Raw genomic sequence first — 15948 nt, 5'->3', positions numbered from 1 at the left:
ACGTGTCTTGTTTAAGGCCTGGCTCGCAAAATGCCTTCAGTTTGCAAGAGGCATCTCCAGTCCAGAACTACTTGCCCTGTGGGATTCCGGTTTGGTATAGAGCCGGTTTGGTGTAGTGGTAAAGTGTGTGGACTCTTATCTGGGAGAACCTGGTTTGATTCCCCACTCCTCGACTTGCAGCTGCTGGAATGGCCTTGGGTCAGCCATAGCTCTTGCTAAGTGGTTAAATGTGGGGACTCTTATCTGGGAGAACCGGGTTTGATTCCCCACTCCTCCACTTGCAGCTGCTGGAATGGCCCTGGATCAGCCATAGCTCTTGGTAAGTGGTTAAGTGCACAGACCTTATCTGGGAAAACCGGGTTTGATTCCCCACTCCTCCACTTGCAGCTGCTGGAATGGTCTTGGGTCAAACGTAGCTCTCTTGCAGAGCTGTCCTTGAAAGGGGAGCTGCTGGGAGAGCCCTCTCGGCCCCATCCATCTTCCAAGGTGTCTGTTGTTGGGGGAGAAGATAAAGGAGATTGTGAGCTGCTCGGAGTCTCTGATTCAGAGAGAAAGAAAGGAAAGGTCCCCTGTGCAAGCACCAGTCGTTTCCAATTCTGGGGTGACGTTGCTTTCACAACATTTTCATGGCAGACCTTTTTACGGGGTGGTTTGCCCTTGCCTTCCTCAGTCATCTACACTTTCCCCCCAGCAAGCTGGGGACTCATTTTACCGACCTCGGAAGGATGGAAGGCTGAGTCAACCTCAAGCCGGCTACCTGAAAACCCAGCTACCGCCGGGGATCTAACTCAGGTCGTGAGCAGAGCTTAGGACTGCAATACTGCCGCTTTAGCACTCTGCGCCACAGGGCTCTTTTTTCAGAGAGAAGGGCAGGGTATAAATCTGCAGTTTTCTTCTTTTCCTCCTCCTTTTTCTCCTTCTCCGCCTCCTCTTCTTTGCATTGGCCCCAGTAAACACCCAGTTTACTGTGTGAGTCATAAAATAGCGGAGATATAAACTTTATAAAGGACACAAACAATCATAGATTTAAAAAAAAGCTAACGAAACATACTTAGCACTCTTGAAATATGAAGATGACAATTGTATTGGATTTTGTATCCCACCCTATACTCTGAATCTCAGAGTGGTCGCAATCTCCTTTACCTCCCCGCCCCCGCACAGCAGACACCCTGTGAGGTGAGTGGGGCTGAAAGAGCTCTGACAGAAGCTGCCCTTTCAAGGACAACTCCTACGAGAGCGATGGGTGACCCAAGGCCATTCCAGCAGCTGCAAGTGGAGGAGTGGGGAATCAAACCTGGTTCTCCCAGATAAGAGTCCGTGCACTTAACCAGTACAGTCCAGGGGTGGCCAACGGTAGCTCTCCAGATGTTTTTTGCCTACAACTCCCATCAGCCCCAGCCAGCATGGATAAAATAGAGGTTTTGCTCTGTAGCTCTTGTGTAATTGAGGAATCCTGGTAAAGCAAACTGAGGTGCCGAAGGAAGCGAGAGAGAGAGAGAGAAGGAACGCCATGCTGAGTATTATTAGGAAGGGAATTGAAAACAATCAGCCAGTATCATAATGCCCTTGTATTTGGAATACTGTGTGCAATTCTGGTCACCGCACCTCAAAAAGGATATTATAGCATTGGAAAAAGTGCAGAAAAGGGCAACTAGAATTACAGGTTTGGAACACTTTCCCTATGAAGAAAAGTTAAAACGCTTGGGGCTCTTTAGCTTGGAGAAACGGGTGACATGATAGAGGTTTACAAGATTATGCATGGGATGGAGAAGGTAGAGAAAGAAGTACTTTTCTCGCTTTCTCACAATACAAGAACTCGTGGGCGTTCAATGAAATTGCTGAGCAGTTGGGTTTGAACGGATAAAAGGAGGTACTTCTTCCCCCAAAGGGTGATTAACATGTGGAATTCACTGCCACAGGAGGTGGTGGCAGCTACAAGCATAGCCAGCTTCAAGAGGGGGTTAGATAAAAATATGGACCAGAGGTCCATCAGTGGCTATTAGCCACAGTGTGTGTGTGTGTATAAATTTTTGGCCACTGCGTGATACAGAGTGTTGGACTGGATGGGCCATTGGTCTGATCCAACATGGCTTCTCTTTTGTTCTTATGTGACACAGAGTGTTGGACTGGATGGGCCATTGGCCTGATCCAACAGGGCTTCTCTTATGTTCTTATGTAAGGAAGCAGATTTGCTTGTGGGCCTGATCCAGCCCACGGGCTGCATGTTTGACACCCCTCTCTATGACATTATATTCTGCTGAGGTTCCTCCCTTCCCCAAAACCATAATGGAAAAGGCCCAGGATCTGGTTGATGGTGGGAGAGCCAGGAGAGAGGCTGTCTGATAACCACGGTTGTTGTGCAGAGACATATGGGAGGGTCGGTTTTGTGGGTCCTAGCTCCGGAACAACCAAGTCTCCTTTCCGGCCCCTCTGTCGTTTCAGGCTGGTGGCCGCTAAACTGCAGCAGTTTGGAGAGACCGAGTTTGAACAGCTGGTGCCTCTGAGAGTTTCGAGGGCCGTCGCCAGCCGGTTCTTCTACCTGTGCCTAGGTAGGTGGTGACGATCGGGGGAGGAAGGGGGGTCTGCAGGGCGGTGCTTCCGGCAGACAGCTGAGATGGCAGGCCAGCCCTTGGCTCCTCCCCCTGCACTGGAGTCACTTTGCTGTGGTTTGTATGGAGGTATCATGGAGGCAGAGCCCCCCCCTTCCGTTTTCAAAGCGTGTGTGTGTGGGGGGTGTGGGAGGTTTTCTTCCCCTTCCTCCAGTGTTCTCTCTCTAGGGTCTGACCTCTAGAAGAACGGACTGGCCTCTCCCTATGAGACCGGATGCTGGACTCATCATTGATCTGATCCAGGTCTTCTGATATTCTTTTAGAAGAACATGATATTTGCAGGGGTGGCCAACGGTAGCTCTCCAGATTTTTTTTGCTTACAGCTCCCATCAGCCCCAGCCATCAACCATGCTGGCTGGGGCTGATGCGAGTTGTAGGCAAAAAAAACCATCTGGAGAGCTACCGCTGGCCGCCATATTGGATTTATATCCCGCCCTCCACTCTGGCTGATAGTCTCCTTTTCCTTCCTCCCCCACAACAGGCACCCTGTGAGGTGGGTGGGGCTGAGAGAGCTCTGACAAGCTGCCCTTTCAAGGACAGCTCCACTAGAGCTATAGCTGACCCAAGGCCATTCCAGCAGCTGCAAGTGGAGGAGGGGGAACTCAAACCCGGTTCTCCCAGATAAGAATAATTGCAGATTTATACCCCACCCTTCTCTCTGAATCAGAGAGTCAGAGCAGCTTACCATCTCCTTTATCTTCTTCCTCCACAACAGACACCCGGTGAGGTGGGTGGGGCTGAGAGACCTCTGACCGAAGCTGCCCTTTCAAGGACAACCTCTGCCAGAACTATGGCTGACCCAAGGCCATCCCGGCAGCTGCAAGTGGAGGAGTGGGGAATCAAACCCGGTTCTCCCAGATAAGAGTCCACACACTTAACCACGACACCAAACTGGCTCTCACAATCTCCTTTCCCTTCCTCCCCCACAACAGACACCCTGTGAGGTGGGTGGGGCTGGAGAGGGCTCTCACAGCAGCTGCCCTTTCAAGGACAACCTCTGCCAGAGCTACGGCTGACCCAAGGCCATTCCAGCAGCTGCAAGTGGAGGAGTGGGGAATCAAAGCCGGTTCTCCCAGATATGTTATCGCAGTGCTGGTTATGACCTTTAAAGCCCTATATGGCCGAGGACCTGCCTACCTGAGGGACCGTCTCTCCCCGTATGAACCCCAGAGAGCACTGAGGTCAGCAGGGAAGAATCTGCTGACTATCCCCGGGCTGAAAGAGGTAAAACTACAGAGTACCCGCACTCGGGCTTTCTCTGTAGTGGCTCCACAGCTATGGAACCAGCTCCCGGAAGAAACGCGGGCCCTGCGGGACTTCGAACAGTTCCGCAGGGCCTGCAAGACCATCCTTTTTAGGACGGCCTACAGCGATTGAGAGAGAGACTGCTAGGGGAAAAAGGGAAATTTACCGCCTGTTTTAATAGCACCAGGATGTTAATTTTAGTAATTTTAGAATTTTAATTAAATTGTTCAATTAGTTATTGTTTCGAATATTATTGTACTTAAGGTATTGATTTAATGTTGTTAGCCGCCCTGAGCCTGCTTCGGTGGGGAGGGCGGGATACAAATAAAATGATGTATGTATAAGAGTCTGTGCACTTAACTACTACACCAAGCTGCCTCTCACCCATCGCTAGCCCTTTCCCCCTTCGCCATTGCCCGGCTTCCTTCTAAACAGACCCTTTTCTCCTTCTGTCTTCCTTCCCCCCGTGCTGCAGTCCTTGCCGGAGGCCACTACTTCCGCCTAGAGCAAGCGGAGCCCTTCGGCCCGATCCTGCTCAAGCCCGGCGCCCGCTTCTACCCCAGCTAGCGGTTCCTGCCCATCGCTGCCCGCCTCTGCTGCTTGCCCCATCGGGGAGCCCAGACTCGAGAGAGCGCACCGCAGCTTCTGCAGCTGCTTTGGGAGTTTCAAGTGGTTCAAGATTTTCTTTATTTTTTTTTTTAAAAAAGCATTGGTAGATCCTGGTTATTCCGCGTTTTGTTACCCGAGTTGTTGGGTGTTTTTTTTAAAAAAAAAATAAAAGTAACATTTCAAGTCGGAAAAGTCACGAGGATTCCTTCGAATTACTGGGAGATTTAGATAGATCCAGCTGGGCAGCCATGTCGGGCTGAAGCACTAGAACAAAGCAGGAGTCAAGGAACACCTCGGAGACCAATGAAATTTTATTCCCAACGGAAGCTTTTGTGTGCTCTTAAGCACACGTCTTCGGACGAGGAATCAGGTGCAAACTCTGTCTGTTACCGATTAAAAGGGAAGTCAGTTGGATGGGATAAACCTCTGAGAAAGGAAGATCCTCATTTTGGCCCAGGCAATAGGGTGATCGACAGACATTCTCACGTTTCGACATGTTACCGTTTTATTGGTTTCTCAAGCTCATGCTACCCAGATCAGAGGTTTGCTCCATTTGTTAATTTTGCTGTTCTGTGATTGGATTTTAAATTTGGACCATTTCGCATTCTAAACCCCTGCCTACCCGCTCTATGTAGCTCTGCTCGCTGTAGCCGATTCCTCGTCTGATGAAGTGTGCGTGCACGCACGGGAGTTGACATTCTGGAAAAAACTTTGTTGGTCTTAAAGGTGCTACTCCTGACTTTAGTATAGTTAGGTTCTGCTTAGGACAGGCTGCTGGCTCAGGTCAGACATTCATCCTGAGATGCTAACAAGCTGTTCCCTTTTGCTGGCCCTCAGAAACTGGTAATCGCTAGCCGCTGCTCCAGGACGGGTCTCAGAATATCTTAAGAGCTTGATTCCTCACTCTGCCTTTCCTGACTTTAATACTTTTAAATTAATACATGCTGGGGGCTTTCAAAGCATCTAGTAGCTCCCTTTCTCCCTTGTGAAACTAAAAGGGAGAAGTTGTTCCATAACTGTGGGGCTGCCACCAAAAAGACCCTCTCATTTGCCCATCAATTGTCATTTCCATCTGGAAACATACAGGAGAAGGCAATCTTTCAAATGCTCTGGTCTCAAGCCATGCAGGGCTTTTAAGCAGGGGCCCCAACCCCCAGTCCATTACCGGTCCCAGTCCGTGGTCTGTTAGCAACCGGCCTTGTGAGTTGTATAATTATTTCATTATATTTTACACAATGTAGTAGTAATAAGAAAACGACGACATTGGATTTGTTCCTGCCCTCCACTCCGAATTTCAGTCTCGGAACAGCTCACAATCGCCTTTATCTTCCTCTCCCACAACAGACCCCCTGTGAGGTAGGTGGGGCTGAGAGAGCTCTTACAGCAGCTGCCCTTTCAAGGACAACTCCTGCAATATCTACGGCTGACCCAAGGCCATTTCAGCAGCTGCAAGCGGAGGAGGGGGGAATCAAACCCAGTTCTTCCAGATAAGAGTCAGTGCACTTAACCACTTAGCAAGAGCTCTGGTTGACCCAAGGCCATTCCAGCGGCTGCAAGTGGAGGAGGGGGGAATCAAACCCGGTTCTCCCAGATAAGAGTCAGTGCACTTAACCACTTAGCAAGAGCTCTGGCTGACCCAAGGCCATTCCGGCAGCTGCAAATGGAGGAGTGGGGAATCAAACCCGGTTCTCCCAGATAAGAGTCTGCACACCTAACCACCACACCAAACTAAGAAATAAAGTCCACAATTGTATCATCCCGAAACCATTCCCCCCACCACCCACCCACGATCTGTGGAAAAACTGTCTTCCACAAAACCGGTCCCTGGTGCCAAAAAGGTTGGGGGATGCTGCTTTAAAGGACAAAACTAAGCCACTCCGTTTCATATTGTGTGATGGTCTTGTTTTGTCCTTAACTTGTCAGTTTCTTGGGAGGGCACCTAGCAGCAGAGTTACGATCATCCCAATTTAGAGTCCTCTTAACTAGTTCGGCGCAGTCGTAAAGGCGACAGACTCGGGCTCATTTATTTTTATTTGCAAGATACGTAATATAATTTTTGTCTCTCTCAAAAAAATAGCAAATGTTTAAATACAAACTAGAGGTCACAGCTGTGCAGCATTTCAACCCTGTAAACACAAACCCAGCGGTCACAGCTGTGGGCCGTTTCAACCCAGGCCTCCAGCGGAACGCCCAAAAACCATCCAACACTTGCCGAAGAACAAACCCCAGCGGCTGGTGAAGAACTGCTAACACCTTTGGCAAAAAAAACCCCACGCCCCAACAACCACCCTGTGAGGGAGTGCAGAGGGGGGAGGGGCAGCAGCTCCGGGAACGGCTCCCCGGCAGGGCAAGGAAGACAAGAGGAGAAGTCAACCAAAAGGGCTCAAAAACAGGCCCATCGACTGTGAAGAGAAAGGCAAATCGATCGTGGCAGCATCACGGCTGTTGCATTTTAGCAGTGGGCCGAAGGAGGTTGGCAGGACAGCCCCGTGCAAAAGCTGACGGGCTGCTTTTGGGGACCAGACCGTGTACATGCAATGCACACCCCTGTAGCTGGCGAAGGGAAGAACCGAGACTGGCAATTTGTCAGATCGACTGAACTCTCTGGCCTGGCAGCCGGGGGAGAAGCGCGTCACGCTCTAGTCCCTCCGTCCCTGCTCTGTTTGGGTCTACTTCAAAGCAAGATGCCGAGAACGAGAAAGTATGAAGACGCCAAGAATGAGAAGCCTCACTTGGAGAAACTCACCCGCCCACAGACATGCTTCCTGTCAGCAAACAAAGGAAACCTGCAGGCCAGGTGGCCTGAAGACAACCCGGCACCGTCGTTAAGAGGCAGCGGCTGAGCCAGAATTAGTTTGCCTCCCGTTTCTCATTTCCACCCGAAGCACCGTTCAAGTTATAGAGGAGATGCGCCCTCGTCAATAAATCGGGGAGCGAAGGCCAAGCTGGGCTCGTTCGCTGAGGCCAAACTTGTGGGCGACGGGGCTACTCAGCTTGGATACCTGCAAGTTTGGTTTCAGCGACGCAAATTCCCCCCTGGCCGTTGAAGCATACCGGGTGGAACGGTCCAGATTGGAAAGCAAGGGCCGGAATCTCCGCAAAGCTACGAGAGACGTCCTTTCCTGGCCCCGCTAGCAAAACCAAGACGGCGCTACAGGCAAACCCGCTAAGGTCGCTGCCTAAAGAACTCTTTCCGCATGTTGGGAAAGGCCGAGAAGACAAAAGGCGGAGAACGCAGCGCGGCCGGAAAGTGACATTTCATTTAGGAGGTACCTCTGGGCGTGCGAAAACTCTCCTGGAGCCAGCTTGCCAACCAAAAAAAAAACCCACCTCAAAAAAAAGTACGGCAAACATGGGAAACCACCACAACGGCTAAGGTGCACGAGAAAACCAGAAATACAAGACAGGAGGATGTGGCGTTCTTGGTGAGGGCCGGTCGGTCCCCAAAGTCCATATGGCACAGGGCGTGCAGCTGAAATTGCCAGTGTCCGGGAGAAAGAATCCTCTTCGACCCTTCGGAGCCTGAGGAAGCGGGGCCTCCTTGCCGCCGCCTCCTTCTCCTCCTCACGAGGAGCTGACAGCTGCTTCCACCAGGGCACGGCCTTCCAAGGGCAGGGCGAGCTTGGCCGACTGGAACTCGTCTGGGAAGCGGCTGGACAGATTGCGGAGAAGCGTCACCAGGCTGCTGCGGGCAGCTGGAGGGAAGAAGAGCAGTGATGGTGAACTTAACAAAGCTAACATGGCAGGGCTCGTGCATAAGCCAGATGCCCCTGAAGACAGGTAGTGCCCTGTGCAAGCACCGGTCGTTTTCGACTCTGGGGTGACGTTGCTTTCACGTTTACACGGCAGACTTTTTACGGGGTGGTTTGCCATTGCTTTCCCCAGTCATCTACGCTTCCCTCCCCCCACAGCAAGCTGGGGATTCCTTTGGCTGACCTCAGAAGGATGGAAGGCTGAGTCAACCTTGAGCCGACTATCTGAACCCAGCTTCCACCGGGATCGAACTAAGGTCGTGAGCAGAGAGTTTGGACCGCAGTACTGCAGCTTTAACACTCTGCACCACGGGGCTCTTCTCTCAGAGAGTATAGGAAAAAGGAAAGGTCTCCTGTGCAAGCACCAGTTGTTTTCGACTCTGGGGTGACGTTGCTTACAAAACGTTTTCACAGCAGACTTTTTACAGGCTGGTTTGCCATTGCCTTCCCCAGTCATCTACGCTTTCCCCCCAGCAAGCCGGGGACTCGTTTGACCGACCTCGGAAGGATGGAAGGCTGAGTCAACCTTGAGCCGGCTACCTGAACCCAGCTTCCACTGGGATCGAACTAAGGTTGTGAGCAAAGAGTCTGGACCACAGTAGTGCAGCTTTAACACTCTGCATCACGGGGCTCTGCTCTCAGAGAGTATAGAAAAAAGGAAAGGTCCCCTGTGCAAGCACCAGTTGCCTCCGACTCTGGGGTGTATCCTAATTCAAGTAACTGAAAAGATACATATTTCCTAAAAGTATGTTAATGATCGGTACACAAGATTACTTGGTATAACCTCCTGTTGAGTTAAAAAGGTAACTATTGGGAACCAAGGGATTACAATCTTTTTCTCATAAGATGGCAAAGAAGAGGTGTTATAACAACCAAAGGCAATTTTGAAAAGGTAAAAAAGGAAAGGTCCCCTGTGCAAGCACCAGTCGTTTCCCACTCTGGGGTGATGTTGTTTTCACGGCAGACTTTTGACGGGGTGGTTTGCCACTGCCTTCCCCGGTCATCTACGCTTTCCCCCCAGCAAGCTGGGGACTCCTTTGACCGACCTCAGAAGGATGGAAGGCTGAGTCAACCTTGAGCCGGCTACCTGAACCCAGCTTCCACTGGGATCGAACTAAGGTCATGAACAGAGAGTCTGGACCACAGTACTGCAGCTTTAACACTCTGCACCACGGGGCTCTTCTCTCAGAGAGTATAGGAAAAAGGAAAGGTCCCCTGTGCAAGCACCAGTCGTTTCCCACTCTGGGGTGACGTTTGATGGCAGACTTTTGACGGGGTGGTTTGCCACTGCCTTCCCCGGTCATCTACGCTTTTCCCCCAGCAAGCTGGGGACTCCTTTGACTGACCTCGGAAGGATGGAAGGCTGAGTCAACCTGGAGCCGGTTACCTGAATCCAGCTTCCGCCAGGATCAGTCGTGAGCAGAGAGTTTGGACCACAGTACTGCAGCTTTACCGCTGTGCCACGGGACTCCTATCTATACCTCTGCTACCTCATCTTAAATAGGTACACACGTGGCCTGGCTCAACGTGGCCCGGTCCAACAAGGTCTCATTTATGTCAGATACGGCTCTCGTAACAAATTGAGTTCACCGCTCCCGCCCTGGTCTATGAAGTCTTCTCTCAGCCTAATCTCTCTACGGATGGATACAAAGGAGCAGCAACGAGCGTAGAGAAGAGGAAGCCGCCTGGCCGGGTACCTGCCGGGAGGTCGCTGAGTCCCAGGACGGTGCGGCTGGCCTGCATGACATCCCCCATCATCTGCAGCACCTGGGAAAAGAAGGCTGTGAGACACGGGGGTCTTGCATCCAGCAACCGTCCCTTTGCCCATCCTGCGTTTCAGGACAATTTCTGGACAGCAATGTCTTTACCGTTTCCTGCATCGGCCAGCTATGGAAATGCTCCTGGAGGCCCAGAAGGCGGGGAAGCCGGGTTGCCACTGCAGGCGCTCTGAAAGGCTTGGTTGGAAACCTCCTCTGGCCTTTTAGAAAGCAAGTTCCTAGTCCTTAATGTGGCCCAGATGGGATTTCACCAAATTGGATCAGCCTTGATATAGAATCATAGATTTGGAAAGGGGCCTCTCCTGGGTCATCTAGACCAACCCCCTGCACAGTGCAGGAAACTCACAAATACCTTCCTCTAAATTCACAGGATCCTCATTGCTGTCAGAGGGCCATCTAGCCTCTGTTTAAAAACCTCCTCCCCAGGCTAAACATGCCCAGATCCTCATTGCTGTCAGAGGGCCATCTAGCCTCTGTTTAAAAACCTCCAAGGAAGGAGACCCCACCACCTCCCAAGGAAGCCTGTTCCATTGAGGAACTGCTCTATCAGAATCATAGAGCTGGAAGGGACCTCTAGGGTCATCCAGTCCAACCCCCTGCACAAGGCAGGAAACTCACAAACACCTCCCCCTAAATTCACAGGATCCTCACTGCTGTCAGATGGCTGTCTAGCCTCTGTTTAAAAACCTCCAAGGAAAGAGAGCCCACCACCTCCCAAGGAGGAAGCCTGTTCCACTGAGGAACTGCTTGAACGGTCAGGAAGTTCTTCCTCATGTTGAGCCGGAAACTCTTTTAATTTAATTTCAACCCGTTGGTTCTGGTCCTACCTTCTGGGGCCACAGATAACAATTCCACCCCATCCTCTATAGGACAGCCCTTCAAGTACTTGAAGATGGTGATCCTACCACCTCTCAGCCGCCTCTACTCCATGCTAAACATGCCCAGCTCCTTCAACCTTTCCTCATGGGACTTGGTCTCCAGAATAAGATGTATTATTAATGGGATTTAATATGCTCCGAAGGGATTGGGGAAGCAGGCCGGCCCTTGGACACGGAGCGATCTCTGGGGCTGCAGCTGCACGTACCTGTTGGGGATCACGTTCGTAGGTGACACAGAGGCAACGGAAAACGGTCTTGTATTCTTCCAAATCCTCCCTTAGAGGGAGAGCACGGAGCAAACCAGGCAACGCCTGCGGAAGTCAGAAGAGCTTGATTCGAACCTGGGAGCCACCTTACAGACCCACAAGATTTGGTGGGGGGGGGGCATGGTTTCCTCCCTTTGTCCAGGGAAGTCAGAGGAGGACAAATGGATCGTGTGACCCAGCCGGAACGAACAGCTCTGAGCCCTCCTGGTTGCAACTAAGATGGATTGCAGCCATGGAAGAAAAACACGCCTCCACCCCACACACTGAGCACCCCACATGCTCTGAGCAGCTGATTTAGCAGTATTTGCTGAATGGCAATGGTCTTTTACCCCGGGGAAATTGGGAGACTGAAAGTTACCAGATGTCCTCTTCTTAAGAGGACATGTCCTCTTTTTGTGTGCATTCATCCTCTTTTGGGCTCTTTTAAAAAAAAATGGTGGAAAATGCTCATTTTTGAAAAGAAAGAAAGAAAGAAAGAAAGAAAGAAAGAAAGAAAGAAAGAAAGAAAGAAAGAAAGAAAGAAAGAAAGAAAGAAAGAAAGAAAGAAAGAAAGAAAGAAAGAAAAGGAGAGAGAAACGGAGAGAGAAAGAAAGGGAGAGGGGAAAAAAGAAAGGGAGAGGGAAAGAGAAAAGGAGAGAGAAAGAAAAGAGGAGAGAAAAATAAAGAGAGGAGAGAGAACGAGAAAAAGAAAGAAAAGAGAGGAGAGAGAAAGAAACAGAGAAAAAGGGAGAAAGAAAAGAGAGAGAGAGAAGACAACCCTAAGTCGCCTGTGACTTGGCAGCATTTCCGCCACCATTGAGAGGTTATGGCTCAGTGGTACTGTAGATTTCATACAAGCTGGAAGTCCCGGGTTCAAATCTCTGGCTCCCCAATAGTGAAAGCAGGTGGTCAGAAAGTGCCCAAACGGCTCCCAGCCAGAGTCATATTCCAAAAAGAGCACGCAAATCCATCAAGAGGAGGCCAGGTAGTTTCTTCCTGAGTTGTTAACCACCTGCCCGGTGGGGGTGGGGGTCAAGGATGGGCTACTGCCACTGGTGGGGCCACCCGCACCCTTTGTCCCCAGCGCCCCCCCACCCCCCCCACTCACCAGGCCAACAGGGACCCCTCCGGGATTGGCCATGATCATCCGCGCGACGGCCCCACAGATGTTGTCAGCTGCCCGGTTGCTGCGGTCCTGACTGCTAAGTTTTGTCAGAAGGCTTAGGAGCCTGGGGTACTGTCTGCACCGGACGGAGGAGAGGTTAAGGGGGGAAACCAAGAGGGCAGCAGGGAGAAAAAGACTGCAGATTTATACCCCGTCCCGGGGCTTTTTTTTTTTTTAGCAGGAATGCAGTTCCGGCTGGCTTGGTATCAGGGGGTGTGGCCTAACATGCAGATGAGTCCCTGCTGGGCTTTTTCAACACCCCCCGGTGAAATAATAGTGATGTCAGGGGGTGTGGCCTAATATGAAAATGAGTTCCTGCTGGGCTTTTCCTACAAAAAAAGCCCTGCCTTGGCCTTTTCTCTAAAACAGAGCCTCAGAGCGGCTTACAAGAGAGGATTGGATAAACATGCGGAGCAGAGGTCCATCAGTGGCTATTAAAAACAGTTTATCGTTGGAACTCTCTGTCTGCGGCAGTGATGCTCTTTATTCTTGGTGCTTGGCGGGGAGGGCACAGTGGGAGGGCTTCTCGTGTCCTGGCCCCACTGGTGGACCTCCTGATGGCACCTGGGCTTTTTTTGGCCACTGTGTGACACAGAGTGTTGGACTGGATGGGCCTTTGGCCTGATCCAACATGGCTTCTCTTCTGTCCTTATGTGATACAGAGTGTTAGACTGGATGGGCCATTGGCCTGATCCAACATGGCTCCTCTTATGTGACACAGAGTGTTGGACTGCATGGGCCATTGGCCTGATCCAACATGGCTTCTCTTCTGTTCTTATGTGACACAGAGTGTTAGACTGGATGGGCCATTGGCCTGATCCAACAGGGCTTCTCTTATGTTCTTATGTGACACAGAGTGTTGGACTGGATGGGCCTTTGGCCTGATCCAACATGGCTTCTCTTCTGTCCTTATGTGATACAGAGTGTTAGACTGGATGGGCCATTGGCCTGATCCAACATGGCTCCTCTTATGTGACACAGAGTGTTGGACTGCATGGGCCATTGGCCTGATCCAACATGGCTTCTCTTCTGTTCTTATGTGACACAGAGTGTTAGACTGGATGGGCCATTGGCCTGATCCAACAGGGCTTCTCTTATGTTCTTATGTGACACAGAGTGTTGGACTGGATGGGCCATTGGCCTGATCCAACATGGCTTCTCTTCTGTTCTTATGTGACACAGAGTGTTAGACTGGATGGGCCATTGGCCTGATCCAACATGGCTTCTCTTATGTTCTTATGTGACACAGAGTGTTGGACTGGATGGGCCTTTGGCCTGATCCAACATGGCTTCTCTTCTGTTCTTATGTGACACAGAGTGTTGGACTGGATGGGCCATTGGCCTGATCCAACATGGCTTCTCTTCTGTTCTTATGTGACACAGAGTGTTGGACTGGAGGGGCCACTGGCCTGATCCAACATGGCTCCTCTTCTGTTCTTCTGACCTCTCTAATTCTTGGCAGCTGCTCTCGATGCACTCCTTCCATCCCGAGGATGCCAGACGCAAACCAGACCAGGGCTTCCCCAACCCCGCTGGGCCCTCGTTCCCCACCCCGCCCCGCCCTCCTCCTGGGTGAGAAGGATACTCGTAGGTGACTTCGCCGCCGTGTTCTGCCAGCACGCCCAGCCCGAAGATGGCGTTGCTGCGCACCTCCAGGTCCGCGTCGTGGGTGGCCTTCATCATCAAGGGCAGCAGGCGGGCCACAAAGGGGCTGGACGCCCGGCCGAGGCCTTGGATGGCCTCAGCTATGATGCCCACCGCAAAGGACTTTTCTGCCGGACAGCTGGTGGATTTCTGCAGAGGACGGGGGGAGAGAGAGCCACAGCTCAGAGGCAGTGGGGGGGGGGGAGAAGGAAGTCCAGGAGGAAACCGTCCGGGCAGGGGAGAAAAGGAGGAGGCAAGATTACCATCACCTGTCTCTAGTGGCTAAAGTCAGGTCCCCACCACGAGAGCCTCTGGGTGCCCTCTGACATCTTTCCTGGGGCCAGCCAAGCAGTTTGAAAGTGGGTGGAGCCATGTGGGGCTTTTGCCCGACAAGCCTTCTCTTTGGCCACTGGAGATTTGGCTGGCCGTGCAGCAGAAAGCACGAGGGCAGCCATTTTGTGGCTGGCTCCACCTCCCGCAACCATTTTGTAGCCGTGCTCAATACACTGTGACAGAATTCCAAAGGCGCCCACAGGCTCAAAGATGTTGGGGGCTCTGGGTGTTGGGACTGGAGGGACCCAAGTTTAAAAAAAAAAAATCCAGAGAATGCATTTAAAGTGGGCTTCCTTTCCACCTCCACCTCCCTCCCTTCCCTCAAACGTCTGACATTTCTGTCTCGTGGCTCTCAAATATCTGATGTCTATCTTTGTGGCTCTTACGTTAAGAAAGCTTGGCCACCCTGGTTTTAGGTCAACCCATCAATGAAATGGGATTCCGCCCCCTCTTCCCCCCAACCCAACACCTGAGCGACTGGAAGAAAAGCAGAGGATGTCAAAATTAAGGAAAAGAACATATACGGTCCACAACGCTTAACCAAATGCAGCTGGCTTACACCAACGGGTGGCCAGAGAACATCTGGGCTGAAGAAGTGGGACTCCAAGGAAGATGCCAAAGGGGGGGGGGCAGAAAACGACAGAGAAGAGGCAGGACAGGAAGGCACACCAGCCATGAACAGGAAGGGGCGGGCAGGAGGGGGCTCACCATCCTGTTGAGAAGTAAGGGCAGGAAGCCGGCGAAATAGGGCGCGAAGGCCTCTCCGCCAACTGCTCCGGCAAGGACGGGAATCACTTCCCCAGCGTACTCAATCAGCATGGTGTCGTATTCGGCCTGTTTGGGGGGAGTGGCGGGGGGAAGAAGCGGAGAGAAGAGTAATATTCTGAGAGAAAAACAGATGCTTTCCTTGTGTGCCTATTTATAAATTAATATGTGACCTTACAAGTGCCATGTTGACAAAAATACCCCCAAAAAACCCTAATTGCAGGGTCTTTCCCTTCCATCTTATAAGGTGGCGAGCGAGGTTCCCTCTAAGCTGCAGAGACTTGTGAGCAAAAATTCTGCTTCGTGAGCTACTGGCATTAAAGTGGTGAGCTGCTGCGTCAATAAGGGTACTCTGGGGTCGTCCTTCCTGAGCTAAGACAAAAACGTGTGAGCTGGAGGCTAAAAATCTGTGAGCCACCTCACGCTCGGTTCAGAGGGAACTCCGGTGGCAAGAGACCGATGTCTTGTACTCTCCTTGAAGGCTTTCTGTTAACACGCTGCAATTCCAAATCCAACCATCCACTTAGTATATTTATTAGAACGCGGGTGCTACAGGCATTAACTTTCATAGCAAAGCTTTTTAAAAAAGTCACCTGCATTTTTATTTTAGAATGCTCCCCCGCGTCAACGAAATCGACAAAACCAGATTCAAGAATCACCCCAACCCAGATGCCTTTTCCGTTCCCAAGAGGCACAGCTGCCAAAAGCAAACACCAGATGGCGTCGCAGAGCTCCCCCCCCCCACTCACCTCATCTTCGTCCTCTTCCTCATCCTCCTCCATCTCTTGACAGGCTATCTGGAAAGGGATTGGCAAAGAAATCGGTCAGAACTGAGGCTCCCTCTACGCTGCAGAGTCTTGCGAGCAAAACATTCCACTTTGTGAGGGACCGGCATCGAAGCTGTGAGCTGCTGCAGCGGTTAAGT

The 15948-nt window shown here is 51.4% G+C and overlaps 2 protein-coding genes across 2 annotated transcripts in view; one reads left to right on the top strand and one right to left on the bottom strand.

Annotated features, from left to right (window-relative positions):
• The window catches only part of REC8 (REC8 meiotic recombination protein), a 33365-nt gene extending 28920 nt beyond the window's left edge, over positions 1 to 4445 (top strand). Inside the window, exons 18-19 of the mRNA XM_060256503.1 lie at positions 2443 to 2549; positions 4330 to 4445. Coding sequence (XP_060112486.1) covers positions 2443 to 2549; positions 4330 to 4421 — 199 coding nt within the window. The 3' untranslated portion in view covers positions 4422 to 4445. The remainder of the gene's footprint in view (positions 1 to 2442; positions 2550 to 4329) is intronic.
• A 2031-nt stretch (positions 4446 to 6476) lies between these two features.
• IPO4 (importin 4) overlaps positions 6477 to 15948 on the bottom strand; it is a 60642-nt gene continuing 51170 nt past the window's right edge. Inside the window, exons 24-30 of the mRNA XM_060255407.1 lie at positions 15773 to 15820; positions 14967 to 15092; positions 13867 to 14075; positions 12225 to 12357; positions 11078 to 11182; positions 9913 to 9982; positions 6477 to 8158 (exon numbers count right to left, since the gene is read on the bottom strand). Of these exons, the coding sequence (XP_060111390.1) occupies positions 8028 to 8158; positions 9913 to 9982; positions 11078 to 11182; positions 12225 to 12357; positions 13867 to 14075; positions 14967 to 15092; positions 15773 to 15820 (822 nt within the window). The 3' untranslated portion in view covers positions 6477 to 8027. The remainder of the gene's footprint in view (positions 8159 to 9912; positions 9983 to 11077; positions 11183 to 12224; positions 12358 to 13866; positions 14076 to 14966; positions 15093 to 15772; positions 15821 to 15948) is intronic.

This window comes from Heteronotia binoei, chromosome 15 (assembly GCF_032191835.1).
Source record: "Heteronotia binoei isolate CCM8104 ecotype False Entrance Well chromosome 15, APGP_CSIRO_Hbin_v1, whole genome shotgun sequence".
Classification (NCBI taxonomy): Eukaryota; Metazoa; Chordata; class Lepidosauria; order Squamata; family Gekkonidae; genus Heteronotia; species Heteronotia binoei.
This window is presented reverse-complemented; position numbering and strand designations above follow the sequence as displayed.